General features: G+C 39.0%; 1 protein-coding gene across 2 annotated transcripts in view; it reads right to left on the bottom strand.

The window, feature by feature from the left end:
• The window catches only part of scube3 (signal peptide, CUB domain, EGF-like 3), a 101,309-nt gene that overhangs the window by 24,377 nt on the left and 59,528 nt on the right, over nt 1–17,404 (bottom strand). The window contains exons 5-7 of one of the 2 annotated variants that reach the window (XM_017409636.3): nt 15,166–15,312; nt 12,074–12,190; nt 5,418–5,465 (exon numbers count right to left, since the gene is read on the bottom strand). In XM_017409636.3, the coding sequence (XP_017265125.1) occupies nt 5,418–5,465; nt 12,074–12,190; nt 15,166–15,312 (312 nt within the window). The remainder of the gene's footprint in view (nt 1–5,417; nt 5,466–12,073; nt 12,191–15,165; nt 15,313–17,404) is intronic. The other variant, XM_017409638.3, reaches the window with a different exon arrangement.

Below are 17,404 nucleotides of genomic sequence, written 5' to 3'. Positions count from 1 at the left end.
AAAGGGACATTCTGTCATTTCTGAAACAATGTTCTGCCAAATAGTTCTCTGTTGTTAGTATTTTATCGGCCGTGACGTCAGTCTTAGAGCACAGAGTGTGGAGAAAAGGGCAGAAGTCTTTGTCCAGGCTAGGCTAATGGCTATCCAAATAAGGGCCTCTTTTATAAAGCTTATAAAACAAGTCTTTCTCTGGTGTTAAAGAATGCCGCATCAGCTAATATTAAACCTCTACACTTTTGCATGACACTGTTTGTTTAGTTTGTCACTGTTTTCTCAACTGAACAACATCCATGTTACTCAGCACAAACACATTCACATACTTAACAGACTGAACTAACAATGTCATACAAAACTGTTGAGGTTTCATCTTAGCTGATGTCATGTTCGTTCACATAGGTATGGCAGTTTTAAGAAAAAGTTATTCTATAAGCCTGAAAAACAATATAAAACGGACCCTAGTTTAGTCAGTCATTTGCCTAGATTAGACAAACACTTCTGTCCTTTGCTCCATATTCTGAACTCTATGATGGATGTCACGGCTGATACCTACTGATAGGTACTTCAGTTAAAAAATGACCAAACTATCCTTTTAACAGTGCATCTTACTTACAGAGGCAAATTTAAAAAACTTCAATTTGCTAAGGTTCAATTCACACTAAACAATGTATGACATAAAAAATTGTCTTGGTAAGGCCTTAAGGGGATGTATTAAGAATGCAGTGAGCTTCCCATTATCTGTGACAAAGCAAACAAGGTTGTGATAGTTTAATATCATGGTGGGAGTGTACTCGGGTCCTGGGTAGAGGACCATGATGTGGGGCTTGTGCACACTGGTGCAGTTTGGTCATCGAGAATATGAGGCAGGTCCTCCCACGCTGGCCTCCTGCCCAGAATACGGCTGTGATCACGACAAAGTCATGGAAACAACCTAAACGCAGCCGTAACACCCATGTGCTAGCATGATGTAATCGTCTAGCACGTAGTTACATCGTGACATGGTTCGAGAAAGTCATGTCAGGGCAGGTGTATAGAGTGTGGTGAGGGTAAAAGAGAGTAACTCATGGACACAGAAAACAGCAGAAAAAAGAAAACATTTGGGGAGTACTGAGTCTAACAGCATTACTATAGCATTCACACTGAAGTAGATTTTCTAAATTTGTCCCAATCCTAATGCAGATTGTGCATGTGGTGGAAAGAGTAGTGCGGTCCAGTTAAGTAATGACAAAGGGTTATGTTATCTAATGAGCCCAGGTTTACTCTGGATTTACTCAGAGTGCTGAGTGGGTTTGAATGTTGCAAAGCACCACCACGCGCATTATAGACAAACACTTATCTGTCTGTTTTATCTGCCCAAAGGACATTTTTCCAGAATTCTTGTGTTTTTTTTTTTTTTTTTTTTTTTTTTTTTTTTTAGATGGCACCTGACAAGGAGAAGAGGAGTTTCTCCTGAAAATTCTTCCAAACAAACTACTTTATACATATATGTATTGTACTGTCGTTTAACATTTAACATGCTTAGCCTGTAGATTTGGAGTTGTGCCGCCTGCAGGTTGTACAGTTTCTGAGCTTGGCTCATTTTGACCTTGGGGTGAACTTGCTGGGTTGCCCACTTCTGCAAAGACTTGAAATATTGTTTTTAATGTAGTATTTTGCATTAACAAACAGCAACAATTGATTTTTTCTGAAATGTTGCTATAATTTCTTTCGTGCTTGGTGTTGTATTAACACCAGTTCAAATACTTCAAACCATAAACTAGCAAAAAACAAACCCTGCAATTATAAGGGGAATGCACCTACATTACCTTTCTACATGTTGCCGCTCGTGTACCCCCACACCCCTAATAAAAGAGGAGTTTAAAAACATTCAGGACGACTCTCACTGCAGTCATTAGGAGTATAACAAGTGAATCATCTTAAATTAAAAGGTCGTGATCTTGATAGGAATCCCTGAGACAAAAAAAAAAAACTTAGTGGAACACGGATATTAAAATCTAGCCAATAACTGGTTTTCTTGGTATTAATATGTCAGATGACTGTATGAAGCTTGGAGATATTAAAAAAAGATTACAAATTAAAAATAGATTAATGAGAACATATTACATTTGCAGCAACAGATCACCCTAAATGATGGTCAGAGTTGGGTCAGTGATTGAATTTAAGCATAATAGACAGATGCAGAAACAGTGGCGTCCATTTTCTCATAATGTTTTTTTTTTTTCTGAGCAGAACGATGATCTCTGCTGTTCAAATCATAATGAGAGCGCTGTTGGGGAAGTTAGAAACCTGGAGATTGTAGAGACATATTAATGTTTGTTTGCATAAACTTTAAGAAACATTTAAAGCCTCAAAGCACCAATTCTGAGCTTTTGAAGTGGGGCTCTGAGGACAGGTTATAAACAGTTTATACCCTCTTGTAGATCGTTCCTTCAACAACCTCAGCTTGGAGAAAAAAGGTGAGTTGTAATCAAACTGATAAACTAAATGCACCCAAGATCAAATTGGATTCCTTCTGTCTTAAAACAACTCCAGTCTCTAAAAAAATCATATAAAATTTCACGTGAACGCTGTTTTATTAACCTTTACTCTGTTGATTTTGCATTATGCATTTATTTACATAAAATATTTTGTTCACTTACTAGCACAAATAGCTGCAGCAGCAGCTAGCGATAGCACTTCTGGTGCAGCCTTGGGGCACTTCTTGAGGGAATAAGGTAATTTTTTTGCTGAAATAACAACAGGAGCAATAGGAAACTGATGGTGGTGTAAAAGTTTATAAAACAGCATTTGCAGGAACTGTTCTAAACCTTTTGTCTGCGTTTGATACTCCAGTCTTAAGCCAGACTTGGGAGCGAAGCACTGTGGGTTCCAGTAATTGCAAAGTGTGAGCAGGAGGAGTTGGCACACGAGCCGACGAGACGGTGTTGGGACATGCCTCCCAAGTTCTTAGTCAGGCAGCTGTCTCATCAAATTGTAATGATCGTGTGTTAAAAGAGAAACAAAACATTTCTGACATTAAGGTTTTGTAAAGACAGAGAGAGAGACACACAGTCTGGCATGTGTATCTGTTTGTGTATTCTGGATGCACACCAGCCACATCTACAAAAGTCGGGACGTGCAATTACAGTAAGAGTGGGCCCACTTCTGCAAATATCATCCAATATGATGTGCGGAGGGGTTTGGTTTAAAGCTGATCCACTGCAATATATGTTTCATGCAGAGACAATCAGACAGAAGCCACATGATTTCTAGCTGCAGCACTTCTTGGATTATATCCGGGTTGTTGACAAGCCTTCATGTCATCGGCCTTTTATGACAACCGCAAACAAAATCCATCAAATGGCGAGTGGACAGAACTCACAAATAAACTAAAAGCAGAGACTCATTGGGAACGAATGGCCTCGGTGGATCTAGTTTTTCTTCTTTGATGAAATATTGGACTTTCTTGAACAAACAGCGACCGCGCAGCTCCAGTAAATTTACTCAGAAGGAAGTTTGTTAGACAACAACCTCTCTGATGCTCTGAGATGAATCCTTCTTCAAAAAACATAAAGCCCCACAACAGGAGAACTAAAAAGGTCTGGCGCTTCTGGTAGAGTAACACCGCAGAATATCAGGAGACAAACCTGTTACAGGGATGTGCAACATATGTCTCTTTATGTTTCTATTTTCGAACAAAAAGCAAAGAAACTAGGACAGCAAATCTTGAAATAGGTCAGGCTGTTTTAGTGTGTAGCATGCAGGGAACTAAGTGTTCATGTGCAAACAGTTGCAACAAATAGTAACTTAAACCCCTCATGCGCCTCCTTCTGCTCCTCTGAGACGGAGCCTCCTCCCTCAGTTTCTTACATGTTATAATTAAATCGTAAATCTCTTTGATGTATCAAGGTTTGATACGTCCTCACAGATTTATGAGGTCATTTTCGAAGGTATCTTTGCCGTTTTTTTTTAATGAAAACCTATGTCGCCATGAAAATCGAGGCTTAAATACATTAGTGATGTAAACGAGTTTCAAAACTCTCCCCTCCACCATCCTGCTGGCGCTCAGGTTTTTCTCTGCAAATGTAGTGAATCAAGTCACTTTTGGCCTCAAAACTGAAGAAGAATTTCCCTAAACTGATTGTTTCCAGGCAGTTTTGGACGCGAGATTATAAAAAGAAAAAAAGCAGACGCTTGCAGGGTTCTGTGATTTATCTTTTGCATAAAGCAAAGCTGAATCGCAGAGACATTATTGGCTCTCCCTCTGCAGCTAATAGTCCGTGATGATGGAGTTTAGGAACACCACGGTGGAGTGTTTGAAATAGTCCAGGCTTAATTTCACTCATCTCAGTCATATCAAAACACAAATAAAGCAGAAGTCTTTGGTCTGACTCTTGAAAGGCGTCATAGTTATACTGAAGATGTTCTTCGCTTCCAGGAACTCCAGTTTGCTTTTGTACTACATGTGTCCTCCAACCGTAGATCAATCAGAGGTGAACTGTAACCATGTGTAACTCGAGTTAAAATACTGCCACCGTTATTTAAAAAAATACTCCACAATATTTAAAGTCATTTCACGTGATACTGATTATCAGCCGCCACAAAGGGCGATAAGGTTTTTGCCCGTGTCTATGTGTGTTCATTTGCCTGTAGCGTTAGCAAATTATCTCAAGAACCAGTGGACAATGAAATAATGATAATAATGAAACTTTCAGAAAGTAATAAGTGGATGTACGTCTAAAACTGATTAACTTTTGGTGTCACCACAACAGAAGATGGCTGCCACAGCTATGCAACCTTAGCAAACACAGAAATGGCCACAACTCGGCTAAATGTACAGATACTGAGACAAAATTTGATGTGGTAGTCTAAAACTCTGGTTTGAAAGGTGGCAGGTAATTGACAGTCCTTCAAGGTATGTTAGGCCTTTAATTTTAAATACTCTCTGCTGCCGCTTTACCAATTTTTATGGCAGCTGAGGCATTAAAAATGCTTAATTCATTTTATTCATCACAGTAACGACCTCTTCAGTGAATGTGTCAAAATAAAAGTTTTTAAAAAAAAGGCATTCATTGTTTTTTACAACTCAAAGAGCCAAACAGGAGGTGAAGTGTGAAATAGATGAAATAAAAGCGAAAAGCTAAAACTTGTCAAATCACTTTACTCCTGCAGCTGGTCTCTTATATAACGCCCTCCTGCAGGTCGCAGGCTCCCTGTTTGCAGCTGTGTTTGGAAAAGGTGTGGTTTGACACAGGCTGTTATTGAAAGGGCATTCACAGAAGAAAGAGGAAGGTGGTGGGGGAGCTAGAGGTCAGAGGTCAGAAGGATGATGCCCCCCCCCCCGAGGGGAGGGGCTTGATCAGAGTCTGCTCACTTAGCTTCCTGTATTCCCCCAAACCCGCAGTCCCCCAGAGAGAGGAGCCAGATGAACATATATTTACCATTAGGGAACAGCTGTGGTGCTGCCTGGGACTGGACACTCCTCTCCCCTGCATGCACACACACACACACACACACACGGAGGCACACATTGTAAAAACACCTCTTATGTTCACTGTGCACTAGAACTGCACAGTATTCATGTGAGATAACAGAGAATTCACCTCATTCACAGCTATTTTCTGTGGGGGTTTGTAGCCACAGTTTCTTTTCTTAGAGCCTCTGTGGCTTCAATAACAGACATCAAACAGGATAATGTTCTCAAAGCTAAATCCTGAATCAACACAATGAATCAAGAAATCAGTTTTAATAGAGTTCAGCATCTTTTGTTATCAGATGTGGAACAAAATTTGTTCATTTAAAAGTTAACATAATGTGAAAGAAGAGACACCCTGAGTTATTGTTGTTTTTGACTTGTCTTCTTGTAACACTTCATTTTCTATACAGCTTAGTTTAGTTTTACTGTTGGCTACAAATGTGACCTTTTTATTGCCTATTTAATGCTGAGTCAGCATTCGGGCTATTGTTTCCCTATTTATAGTTTTTTCTGTATGTTTTTTTTTTTTTTACACCATTTCTGCATATTTTGTGCTGTTGTAACCATTCGGACATCAAAATGTTCAACAGTGTGCTGTAATCTATGGTTTCTGTACCTTTTATACTTTTCAAAATTAATTTAAAAAGAAAAATCCCCACCAAAATAGATAGCTAGAAGATCTCTTCAGTCCCTTAAAAAATATTGTTCTTTTTAAAATCTGCTTCAGGACACTGGCTTTATTTTTGTGTTTTTATACGACTCTTAGCTTTTAGCTACCATTCTGCTATTTTCAGCTTTTACCACCAGTTTTGCTAATTTTAGTCGCTGTTTTGCTTATTTTAGCTATTAATTACTGTTCTGCTGCTTTAAGCTTCTACCTTCTTTTCTGCTGCTGTTAATTTTTAGCTTGCGTTCTGCTTATTTCAGCCTCAGTTTTGCTCATTTTAGCTTCTGTTCTTTTTGTTTCACCGCAGCTTCTTCAGCAAATTTCAGCGACGTCATTCAGCACTTAGCATTCAAACTCCATTTTTGCAGAAAAAACACTTTCTCTAGTTAACTTTTGTTAAAACTTTAGAAGCTTTGTTTTCACACCATTTGCACATTGCTCAGTTTTCCCATTGAAAGTATTAAAAATATGTTTTCATATCATTAGTCTGTCTGAAAGCTGCAACGCTCGTCAACTTGTGCAGAGATTTATTTAGTTAGAAAACTCATATATAAAATTCATGATGAAAGCAGGTGAAAAGCATTAATAATAACAGGCTATTTCTACTGTATTACATTTTTTATCTTTAATCTTCATGTGTGTCGACGGGAGATGACAAATATGTGAGAAAAAAAAGGCATTTGTCTCTGCAAAAGAAAACACAGCCTCTCACTGATTACAGCTGAACAGAGAGCAGTTACAGTACGCCAAATCCTGACAACAGAGTGAGAATGACAGTTTTCGACTTCAACTGAAAAGAGTGACATTTCAAGGCAAAAGTGTTACCTCGCAACATGCAGTCATGCAAATAAACGTTCCACGCACTGCAGACAAAGAGCCGTTTAGCTGTTTGCTTGTAAGAGGAGGCTGCTGCTTGTTAGTATGAGCTCAGTGAGCCTTGACAGACAGATCGAGTGGTGGTTAGTGCTGCAAGCTGAAAGTCAGGGACAGCCGGCCTCACATCTGCACTGTTTAGGCTGTCATTCACGAGCCGATCATTTCAGAATTCATGTTGTTAGGTTGTTGCACCAAAATGTTGTTAGGGGCCTCAAACTGTCTGCGCTGTCACTACCTCAGAAAGTATTAGTTTGTTTTTACATCAAATCGTAAATTACATTACAACTTTTTAGGTGTTCTGTGAATTCCACATTTAGTCTTCTGGGTGTAGTTCTGGCTTAAAGTGATAGTTCAGATACTTTAAAGTGGGGTTCTGTGGAAAGGTTAGAAACAATTACCATTTTACTTGTTGCAGATAAAATCTACAGCTGGCCTCAGCAGGGCTAAGACCAAAATGGATTGCTGCTGTCCTAAAACAATTTCAGTCTCAAAACCTTTACAGTAGAGCATTTTTTTATAAACCTTTACATTGCTATCAGTTCCTCATGACATGTTTTTTTTTTGTCATTTACTGACACAAAAAGCAGGATTAGCTAGCTGTAGCACTTCTCGTCAAGCCTGGAGCACAATATCATAATTTTATCATGGATAAACAAATTGATGATTGATGGCTTATAAAATAGCATTTGCACAAACCCCTGGAATTGTTGTAAAATGGGAGTTGTTTTAAGATGGCAACAATCTGCTTGGACTAGTCATTAGCTGGTCAGTTGGTTAAATTTAAACTCTTTTTTTTCCCTAAACTGATTTTTTTCAAAGAGCTCTCTATGACAGGAAAGTTATTAATTGTCATAACTGTCCACAGAACCACATCTCAAAATATCTGAAATGTTGCTGTAACTTTACACTCAACTCCAAGCAGACACTTTTAAGATGCTAAACATCACACTTACACTCGATGAACAGTAGCTCCTTGTAACTTTCCCCCTATAACTGAAAACTGAGTTTACTAGTTGTCATTGTGGCGTCCTCGAGTGGCTCTTTCAAGGGGCCAGACGATGAAACAGATGCTAAAGTAAAAAGGTAACACCTCGAAGCATGAACAGTTTCCATCAGCTGCAAAAAGGATGCACCAACAAGTTCGACACCCAACAGGAAGCATCCAGAAACAGGCTTTGAACAGACCACAGTGAGATTTATCTGAACACAACAGAATAAATGAAGAGACCACCCGACACGAGAGCATTGTGTTTATGTTATGAGCATATCTCTGCAGTATTCATGTGTTTACATGCATGGGATGCACGCATGCAGGACGTTGTGACTGGATTTGGGAATGAGGGGAAGAATTAGCATAAACAGGTGTATGTGGTTGTGCGCACAGCTATCAGTTTGCATTATAAAACGCATCTCTTATGCTCTTTGTGTGTGCTGCTTTGCATCGTGTGGCTCGCTCCTCAGATGATTGAACTCCTGAGCATGTCTGCATCTGCCTGCTATTTGTGACTGTTTAGGATTTGCTGTGCTAACAGCGTAAACGCTTCCACATGACGGCTGCTCCTTCCTGATAGCTGAACCTACTGATCCACACACCACCAGATTGTTTTTAGGATTGTTGCAGTTAAAAAATTAACTTCAAAGAGTCTGTGTTTGTGCGTGCTGTGACTGAGAGACGACGGTCTAAGAGTTGCACAGATAACCAAAGGCTCCCGGTGGCAAATCTGTTATTTTTCTTCTACACCAATACCAACAGGGAGGGAGACAGGAAAGAAGAGAAATGAGCACTTTCAAACAGAGAAGTGTATGGAGTATGATTTAAAAAAAATGCACAACCAAACACCAGTGAGGAGAATTACCACAAAGTAAAACAAATGATTAAACATGTTCAGAAAACATATAAAACATCATGAAAGATGAACTGAGGAGGAAGCTGCAGCATACTAAATGATGCTGAGAGATGCAGACAAGGCCAAAGCTGCTTGCTTATTATGGGAAGTTTCTTTTAGGTAAAGAAAATGGATCACAAACATGTCAAGAGTTCCTTTAAATTTGATGTTATTTCTAATGATCTACTTTACCTCCTGCAGGTCGTTTTCTATTTCTGAATGTTTTTGCTGAAAGGCAATTATCATTTAAGTGTGTACAATAAAGAAGTGCAACTGTGTGACCAACACTTTTTTCTTTGTGGCTAATTGTGATCCTTCAGTTCCTGGCGAGACCATTTGTTTAAAGCAAATGTTGAAACAAAATTACAGTTAACTGTTGCATTTTCCTTTGCCAGATGGATAATTTGAGGAAATGAAACTTGACACATCAAACTGAATCATTTTTAGTTTTTGAACTGTTTGGTAAAGTGATACAGTTTCTGTGTGTGTTTAAAGTCTTTCTTTAAAGCTGGAACCCCTCTTACAGATATTATCCTGGTATTTTTCCTTCTTTGGGGCTCTTCTACCCTTCTTGTCAGTCATCTTCTCGTCACTGATTTAATCCAACATTTGTTTTATTGAGGTATTATTGAATAATATGGAGTCTGGGGATATGAAGCAGCCACGAGTCGGCTGCGGAGGAGCGCACCCTCCACCGCTGAAACCCCGAACTCTGTGGAAGAAATCAGAGACTTGAACTGGCTCGCTGCTTCCTAATCTGGCACGCCGAAATGTACATTTGCTCTGGCAAAGACGTATAATTTGGCCGAGGATGACTTTGTGGTATCATCCTGTCCTACGGGGGTACAGCAATAATGACAGGTTGGCTGACCAGACCTTGACATGGGTCTGGCTCTCATCGGGCCTGTGGTTCTGAGAGGGATCCAGAAACACTGAGCCAAACAGGCACCGCTCTCAAACCATGCTCTCAAACTTAACAGCCACCGAAACCAAATAACAACGTCTCCAGGCTCCACTGTAGGCGCACCTTCCAAATTTTTCCTCTGTTTGTCTTTGTAAAAAAGAAAGAAAAAAAAAAGGTTCTCCTCCAACACATTCCAGCTGCTGCTACAAACTTAGATTAAAGCATCTACATTGATTGAAATGAGTTTGTACTGCAAGTAAGGACTTGCATTTGAATAAACAGATACCTTAAATGGCCCCCATTATGGCAGGCCATTGTAACATTTAATCAAACCACACTCATGTCTCTAATTACTTTATAGACTTTATATAATAGCATTCCACTCAATTTAAATGGTATTAATAGTCAAAATAAATATTTAAAATATTTGAAAGAACATGCCTACTAGTAAAATTGACTTCTCCACAGCTGAGATTGGACGAGTGAAGACTAAGTTTGAAATATCTAAAAATCAATAAAACTTTTTTTTAACATTTAATGGCTACATTACTTTATAGATACATCTATAATTCAGTTCTTTCTTGTCAAAAAGAATCTTTCTGTCATTCAGAAACTCCTTCCTCTCCTCACCAACATTTCATTTTCATGCCACTGTGGTTATTTGAAATGAAAGTCTTAGTAGAGGAACTTGTATTTCAGACCTCTACACTGTAAATGTTCCCAGTTTTATCGCCTGCCATCTAAAGGCGAAGGCAGATGATGATGATGTTTTTGCCTGGGTTTGTGTCTGTTTTTGTTACCAAAATAGCTCACAAACCACCGGGCGTATTTTAATAAAACTTGCAGGAAGCAAACATCGGGTGTACATCTACAACTGATTAACATTTGGATCTAATCTGGTCGCCACAGCCTACTGACCCTGCAAGACACACAAATAGCTACAATTCAGTAAACTTTACAGATATCATGATAAAATATGGTGCGGTTGGAGCTGAAAGGCATTCATAATCCGAGTTCTTACAATATCATATTTTTAATGTTTGATTCATTTTTAATGTTTGACCAAAACAGCCATAACTCCAACTTTTCTTAAAATAAGATACTCTGATGAAAGGAGGCGGGTGATATGCACTACTTCAAAGAAAGCTAAGTTTTTATTTATTTCCCTTGTTTCATGCTAATATTGCATCTCATTAAGTTCTTAATAGATTTCTTGAGATATTTAGTTATTATACTGTTGCTAAAATATATATTTTTAATTATTGATATTCACTTTGCTGTTTAACTAATCATAATATAAAAAATTTATATCCCTAAAGACATTAAAATATTTGTTTTAATGTTGAAAACTATATTAGAGATATCTGCAACAGCTTTTCATGAGTATCAACAATAATAACAATAACCAGAGTTTTTCTCTCTGAAATTCAAGTTTCTCCTATTAAAAAAAATGACAGCTGTTCACAATGTTCATTTTGGACAGGAAGAAAGTATTTGTAGATGTGTGGAGCTGAAAGCCCCATAAACCCAAATGGGAAAAATGATCTCATTTGTTCCAGGAAGAATGACATTAAGATATTTGAGATGTTAGTTGTGGATACAGCGAATAGCATTCCACTGTGGATATTCACTTTGAAAATCCCAACGAATATATGATGAACTGACTTTATTGCAGATCTTCCATATTCATCGATAAAATCAATCACATGTCTGCATGACTCAAGCTATATCTACTGAGACCTGTGCTTCAAATCTCCTGTGCTGCAGATTCAGTTTGATTAAAAAAGTGCCCTTCACAACGTTTCAACATGCCTGAGTGGCTGAATGATTTTCACTCAACTTCAGTCAACTGAGACAAACACTGACACATGCCAGTGGAAGGTTAGGTCAGGTGTGTAAGTTAATCCCAGACAGGAAGCAGTGGAGGAAATGACCCAGGGGCTAATAGAAGGTGTGTGTTTCTGACATGACTGAGAAAACCAGAGCAGAGAAAAACACAGCGTCCAGCAAAAAGTCAGAGGAGGAGGAAGGAGAAGCGAAAGCAAATGCAGGGGTGGTGAGGTTACTCGAGTAGCAGAAGAAGAAGCGCACAATTAACGGTAGCCTTTTGGCCTTGTATGTCACGGATCATTAAAAGCGATCAGCGATGAACTTACAGGAATAAAGCCCGTTTCTCAGCTCACATATTATCACGTAAAACCTGTTTCGAATGTTCATTTAATTTGCCGCTTTGCATCGTTTTAACATTTTAACACACTTGACAGTTGTCTCGGGGTGACATGACTCACCTACACACGTCTTCCCATCGCTGTGTAGGACAAACTTCACGTGGCAGGAACATTTGGGACCGTGGTCGGTCTCCTCGCAGATGTGCTGGCAGCCTCCATTACCGTAGTTGCACGTCACTGTCGGAGGATGCAGAGTTCACACAAACTGGAGTTACCGAGGAGTACACAAACGTATTTCTTGAACATCTTGACACGAGGTGAGCAGATGGCGAATAAGTTGTAAAAAGACAGATTTAGTTTTGTTCTCTGGGTCATACGTTCAGTCCTGTAAACAGTGTGAGGTTAGACAGACTGTATCCAGCCCTTCACTGCACTTCAAAACACATCGGGCACATACGGGAAGGTTGTTTTTATTAAAAATGCAAAAATTACAACTTCAGCCTCATCATCCAAACAGTAAACTAAACTCTGAATGCTCTGTAGGTTGTCAGACTTGTAGTTTGTAATGTTTAGACACAGTGTGATGTGATTATAGGACTAAAAAACTAAGATTTGGACCTTTTAAACTCTTAATGCATCTAGTTTTTGATTAAGGTGCAAATCTGTGCGTAATGTTCAACATCCAAGTACTAAATCCACAGTGTGCTTTAAAACCACCATCAAGAGTCCATTATTGGACATTTTTCAAGGTATTATAGGAAACTTCATTAAATCAATGTTGTATTTATTTTTCTCTGGCCAGAAGTGCTCTTTACCCTTTTAAAAAGTCCAGGAGATATGAGTGGAAGAAATATCTTCTATTTTATGTTATAGGGCATGAAGAATAGCTTTGAAAATCTCAACACAAACATGTCTATCCAGAAGTCCCAGAACAAAATTCATAAAGGAAATGTATTTTTAATTTTCCTTGGCCAAACAAAATAAAACAGAATATAAACAGTACAAACTGAGCTGCAATGTTTGACTAAAAATGTAAAACTTAAGATCTAAGTAGCTTTAAGAACAGCAAGGTTTATGGAATAAGGACACTTTTTTAAAGAAGGTTGACGCTTCTCCACTTTGGTTGGAATTTCCAAAACTAAGCAGCACATGTTGTAACAATCTTTGTACATAACTGAGTAAAGCCAGAGAAGAGGTGTTCATATTAATATTTCTGACCTTGTGATTACAGATTATCACTGAACTTGCAGAACAGAGAGGTTACATTTTTACTTATCCAGCAAAAAGAGCAGAAAAAACTGCTGAACTTGCTCTTTAAATTCTGTAATGTAAGAATAAGAATGGCTGCTGCATATATTTTAGCAAACTTTTTTTCATTCCTTTTATCATTTTATTGTTTTGTTTGTTTGTCGTTGTTGTTTGATTCACTACAGACAGGCGTCTGCAATCTTCATTTTTAAAAGAGACATTTTCACCATCTTTCCTACTAAATAAAATGTGTATGGTACCACAGAGTTCATGTAATGTTGTGAAACTGTATTCTTTAAATGTTAAGACAAAACAAACTATAATTCTTTCTTTCTTTATAATTCTACATGAGGAATTGACACGTTCTTGTTTAGATTGATGCAGACCTGACTGAATCCAACCCATTATTGTGAAAAAGAAAAACAAAAGAATAAAACAAATTTCACAGTGAGAGATAAATGAAGCACTAAATTGCAGCCTAACGTTGTAAAAGCCAAAACCACAACCCTTATGTGCTAAATCTTTTATTAGATGCAGGCCTTTAGTTTTATTTTTCACATTCTTATAATAAACTAGTTCTTTGTTTTCTCACTGCCATATTTCAATGCCTTCAATGTCCCAAAGGATGCGTCAAACCCTCATTTCTGCATTTACAGCAATTTGCCTTAAACATGTTGAAAAATGGGAATTTTCTGGTGGATCTGGAGAAAGACAGTGTGTGAAAAAGTTGCATAAAAAAATATCGAGAAAAGGCTAACAAACGATGACCTCAAGAGTAAAACAGGTCACTAAATTTTAAACTTATTCTAGGGAAACTTAGAGCCTTTTTTAAGCTAATTTTGGTACTGAAATCATAGAAAGATATGTATTTATAATAACTGATACAGTCCATCTATCCATCCATCCATTTTCTTTACCCGCTTCTCCATTCCGGGCCGCGGGGAGCTTGTAGTCACTGTGCGAGAGGCGGGGGACACCCTGGACAGGTCGCAAGTCCATCACAGTAACTGATACAGTATGTCCACTAATTTCTCTTAAAACAAAACTGAGTTCACACACAAAGCCCAACGTACTTGTATTACTAGTCTTTCAGCAGCAGAAGTTTCATGCACATATGGCAAAGTGTTTGGACAGGTAAACTGCTAAAAGCATGGCTCCTTATAGTAAATTAATAAACAGAAATTACTCTGGTTCATGTTGTTTTTAGTCAAAGTTACAAGGAACCACTACACAGGGTCTGAGGAGCCAAATGTGGCTCCAGAGCCGCAGGTGGCAGACCCCTGGCTGGCTATGGAGCAATTTATGACAAATTTTCAGCAACACAGTAAGAATAAAATGTACGTCTTATGTTTTAGGTTTGCAGGTTCATGTCTTTCAGTGTAAGCAGAAGTATGCAGCACAAGCTATAAAGAGCATTAACTTCGTTCACACACCTGCGATGACAGAGTGGCAAAGAGCGCGATCGAGCCGAGGCTTCCATCGTCATTCTGTCTGCACCCCACCATCCCGACACCTTTTGCCCTTTTCCTGCGCTGTCACGAAAAAACTATAGAATAACACTTCTCCAATCCTTATCCAAACACAGACAAATCCCCCATCAGCCCCGGCCCCGGCTCTGACAGGATGATCTCTGTTGCACAGCAACAGGAAGTGTGCGCTGTCCGTCAGAGCGGGCCCCTTCGAGTAACCTCCACACTCGCCCTGGTTGGGTAAATGATCCCTCCTTATTCGAAAAACATGTTTTTCTTTTTCGAGGACTCTTAAGAAGATTAGTCACAGCTTGGCGATGCAACATAAATGTCAACTTCAAACCTTTTTGGAAGACGTGTGGAATGAGCGTGATTACCCGTCAGCAGCCTGTTCCCAAACCCCAATCACCTTTTTCCTGAGGAGCCCATAAACCACTCACTCCTCTGATGTTTTTACTGGTTTGCAACCAAACCCTTTAGGTTGAGATGACTTACATTTGCAATCCTTCATGTTACGGGTGAGCTGGAATCCCGGTCGACACTCGCAGGAGATGCCACCCTTCTGGGCTTCCCGACAGATGTGAGCACAGCCGTGGTTCTTGTCCATGCAGGTGGGGCCCTCCTTTGTGCCTTCTGGTTGCACTGTGATGCAAAAAAGCAGGACAAGAGTAAAAGAAAGTTTACCTCTTATCCACCCCAAAGAAGACACACAGTTTTTCATGCAAGGATCCAAACTTCCGAATTTGGATTACATTAAACATCACATAGATGGTAAGCTGGGCTGAAAAGGATCTAATGCCTGTCACGTGTTCTGATCCTCAGTGCATCGAATGCCTGTTGCTGGTGACTGACATGCCCACTAACCCTCCACAGAGATTCATGCACATGTTGGGACCTGCTTGATTTTTTTCAGGCTGCCAGCAGAAAGGATAAAACTCCCAGCAGGAGCTGATCCCATAGACCTGTAATTTTAATTGAAGTAATCCCACATAAAGAAAAGAAATGAGGAACACACTGGAGGGGGCCTCTTTAGTTAAACTCTCCCTGCAAAGAGTGAGATCAAAACAGACTGGAGTGAAACAAGGCTGTGAACACACATTTTTGTGGCATAAAGAATAAATAATCTCTGTAAGTATGTGTCTTAAATCCAACTCGAAGACTACGGAGAAAATAGAGAGATAAGGTCTTTCATCATCTCATTGTTGAGGCACAACAAGCACCTGGACCTATCAGAGACTCTCGCGCTATAAATTATAACACAAATGGATGGAGCTCTCCATCTGCTCTGCTGCACTGTGATCACACTGCGCTCTTTGCAGGCTTGTAGTTTGACTTGATGAGAAACCATGCCACCACTAAAGATGCTGTGAAAATCCCCTCCTCCCTGAATCATTTAAAACCTGCCAGATTTCATTCCTTCTGTCTTTTATTCTGACAAACAGTGAGGACATGACCAAAAAGACATCTCATTTAATCTCTTAATAAATCTGCTGTCACACCCAAGGGTCTTCAGAGGTCAAAGGTTCTTTGTGAGCCAAATCAGCATTAGCATATTTGTATAAATGTGCAAAAATCTATAAAAAAACAACAAAAACCATAAAATCCTGTGAGCTTTAAAGGCTACATGTATTGCATAAGTCTTGACATGGAAGAGTTCGTGTATGATTCTGTTTTAAGGTTTAACAAGACACATTTTTTCACATTAGTTTGTCTTTAAATTTAGGTAACACATAAAAGAACAAAACTTTTAAAGAGGGCTTATGTGGAAAGCCTATGAACAACTATTATCTTAGCTGTTATAGCTAGCTCTTAAAACAACTTCAACTGGGAGAAATAGAGTTAAATTCTGATCTGATTGATGAGCTAATGGCTAGTCTGAGTAAAGTCAAGACCAAGGTGAATTCCTGTCTACATTGTGGTTCATGCAGACACTATTTTAAACACCTTTACGTCTCTGTCAGTTTTGCAGTACACAGTTAATTACATTACATTTTGTGGTTATTTACAAGCACAAATAGTAGCAGCAACAGCTAGCTAAAGCACGCCCTGTGCAGCCTGGGAACTTCTGGCAGGAATGTCATAAAATTTTTGCTGAAATAAGCGTGCAATGTGAAAATGACTTCAAATTTTTAAGATTGGAGTTATTCTAAGACGACAGCCATTCACTTAAGTCTTGACCCTGCTTTGATTCGTGATCAGCTTGTTATTCTAGTCAGAATTAAATTATTTCTACAAACTGAGGCTGTTTAATGAGATATCTACAATAGGTAACATATTAATTGTCCATATGTTCAAAACCTTTCCACAGAACCCCACTTACTTTAAAAGATATGAGTTATCCCTTTAAATCCTGCTACTAAAATATTCTGTAATCATGCCTGGGGCCTTTCTTCGTGTACTTGTGTGCTTATTAATTACTACTGTTTTTTTTTGTTTGTTTGTTTTTTCACTCATGACTGACGGCATAAATCTCGAGTCCTTCTACACATCCGACAGGAACCAGTGTCAATCCGGTTGAAAATTCTGACCCGCAGGTAAAGTCCTGTCCATCACTTTAAGTCTGTCAGCAAAGGTCAGGAAGTTTCTCAGTCCTCTCAGACTTTCCTGTCAGCACTGTTTATGTTCCTGAAGAGAAGGTGGGCTAGACGACCTGAAGTGCAACTAAAGGGCTAAAAAGAAAAGAAGGAAGGCCAAACAGAGAGAAGAGACTGTAGATCATTTTACAATTAGTTTG

Source organism: Kryptolebias marmoratus, linkage group LG8 (genome assembly GCF_001649575.2).
Source record: "Kryptolebias marmoratus isolate JLee-2015 linkage group LG8, ASM164957v2, whole genome shotgun sequence".
Classification (NCBI taxonomy): domain Eukaryota; kingdom Metazoa; phylum Chordata; class Actinopteri; order Cyprinodontiformes; family Rivulidae; genus Kryptolebias; species Kryptolebias marmoratus.
This window is presented reverse-complemented; position numbering and strand designations above follow the sequence as displayed.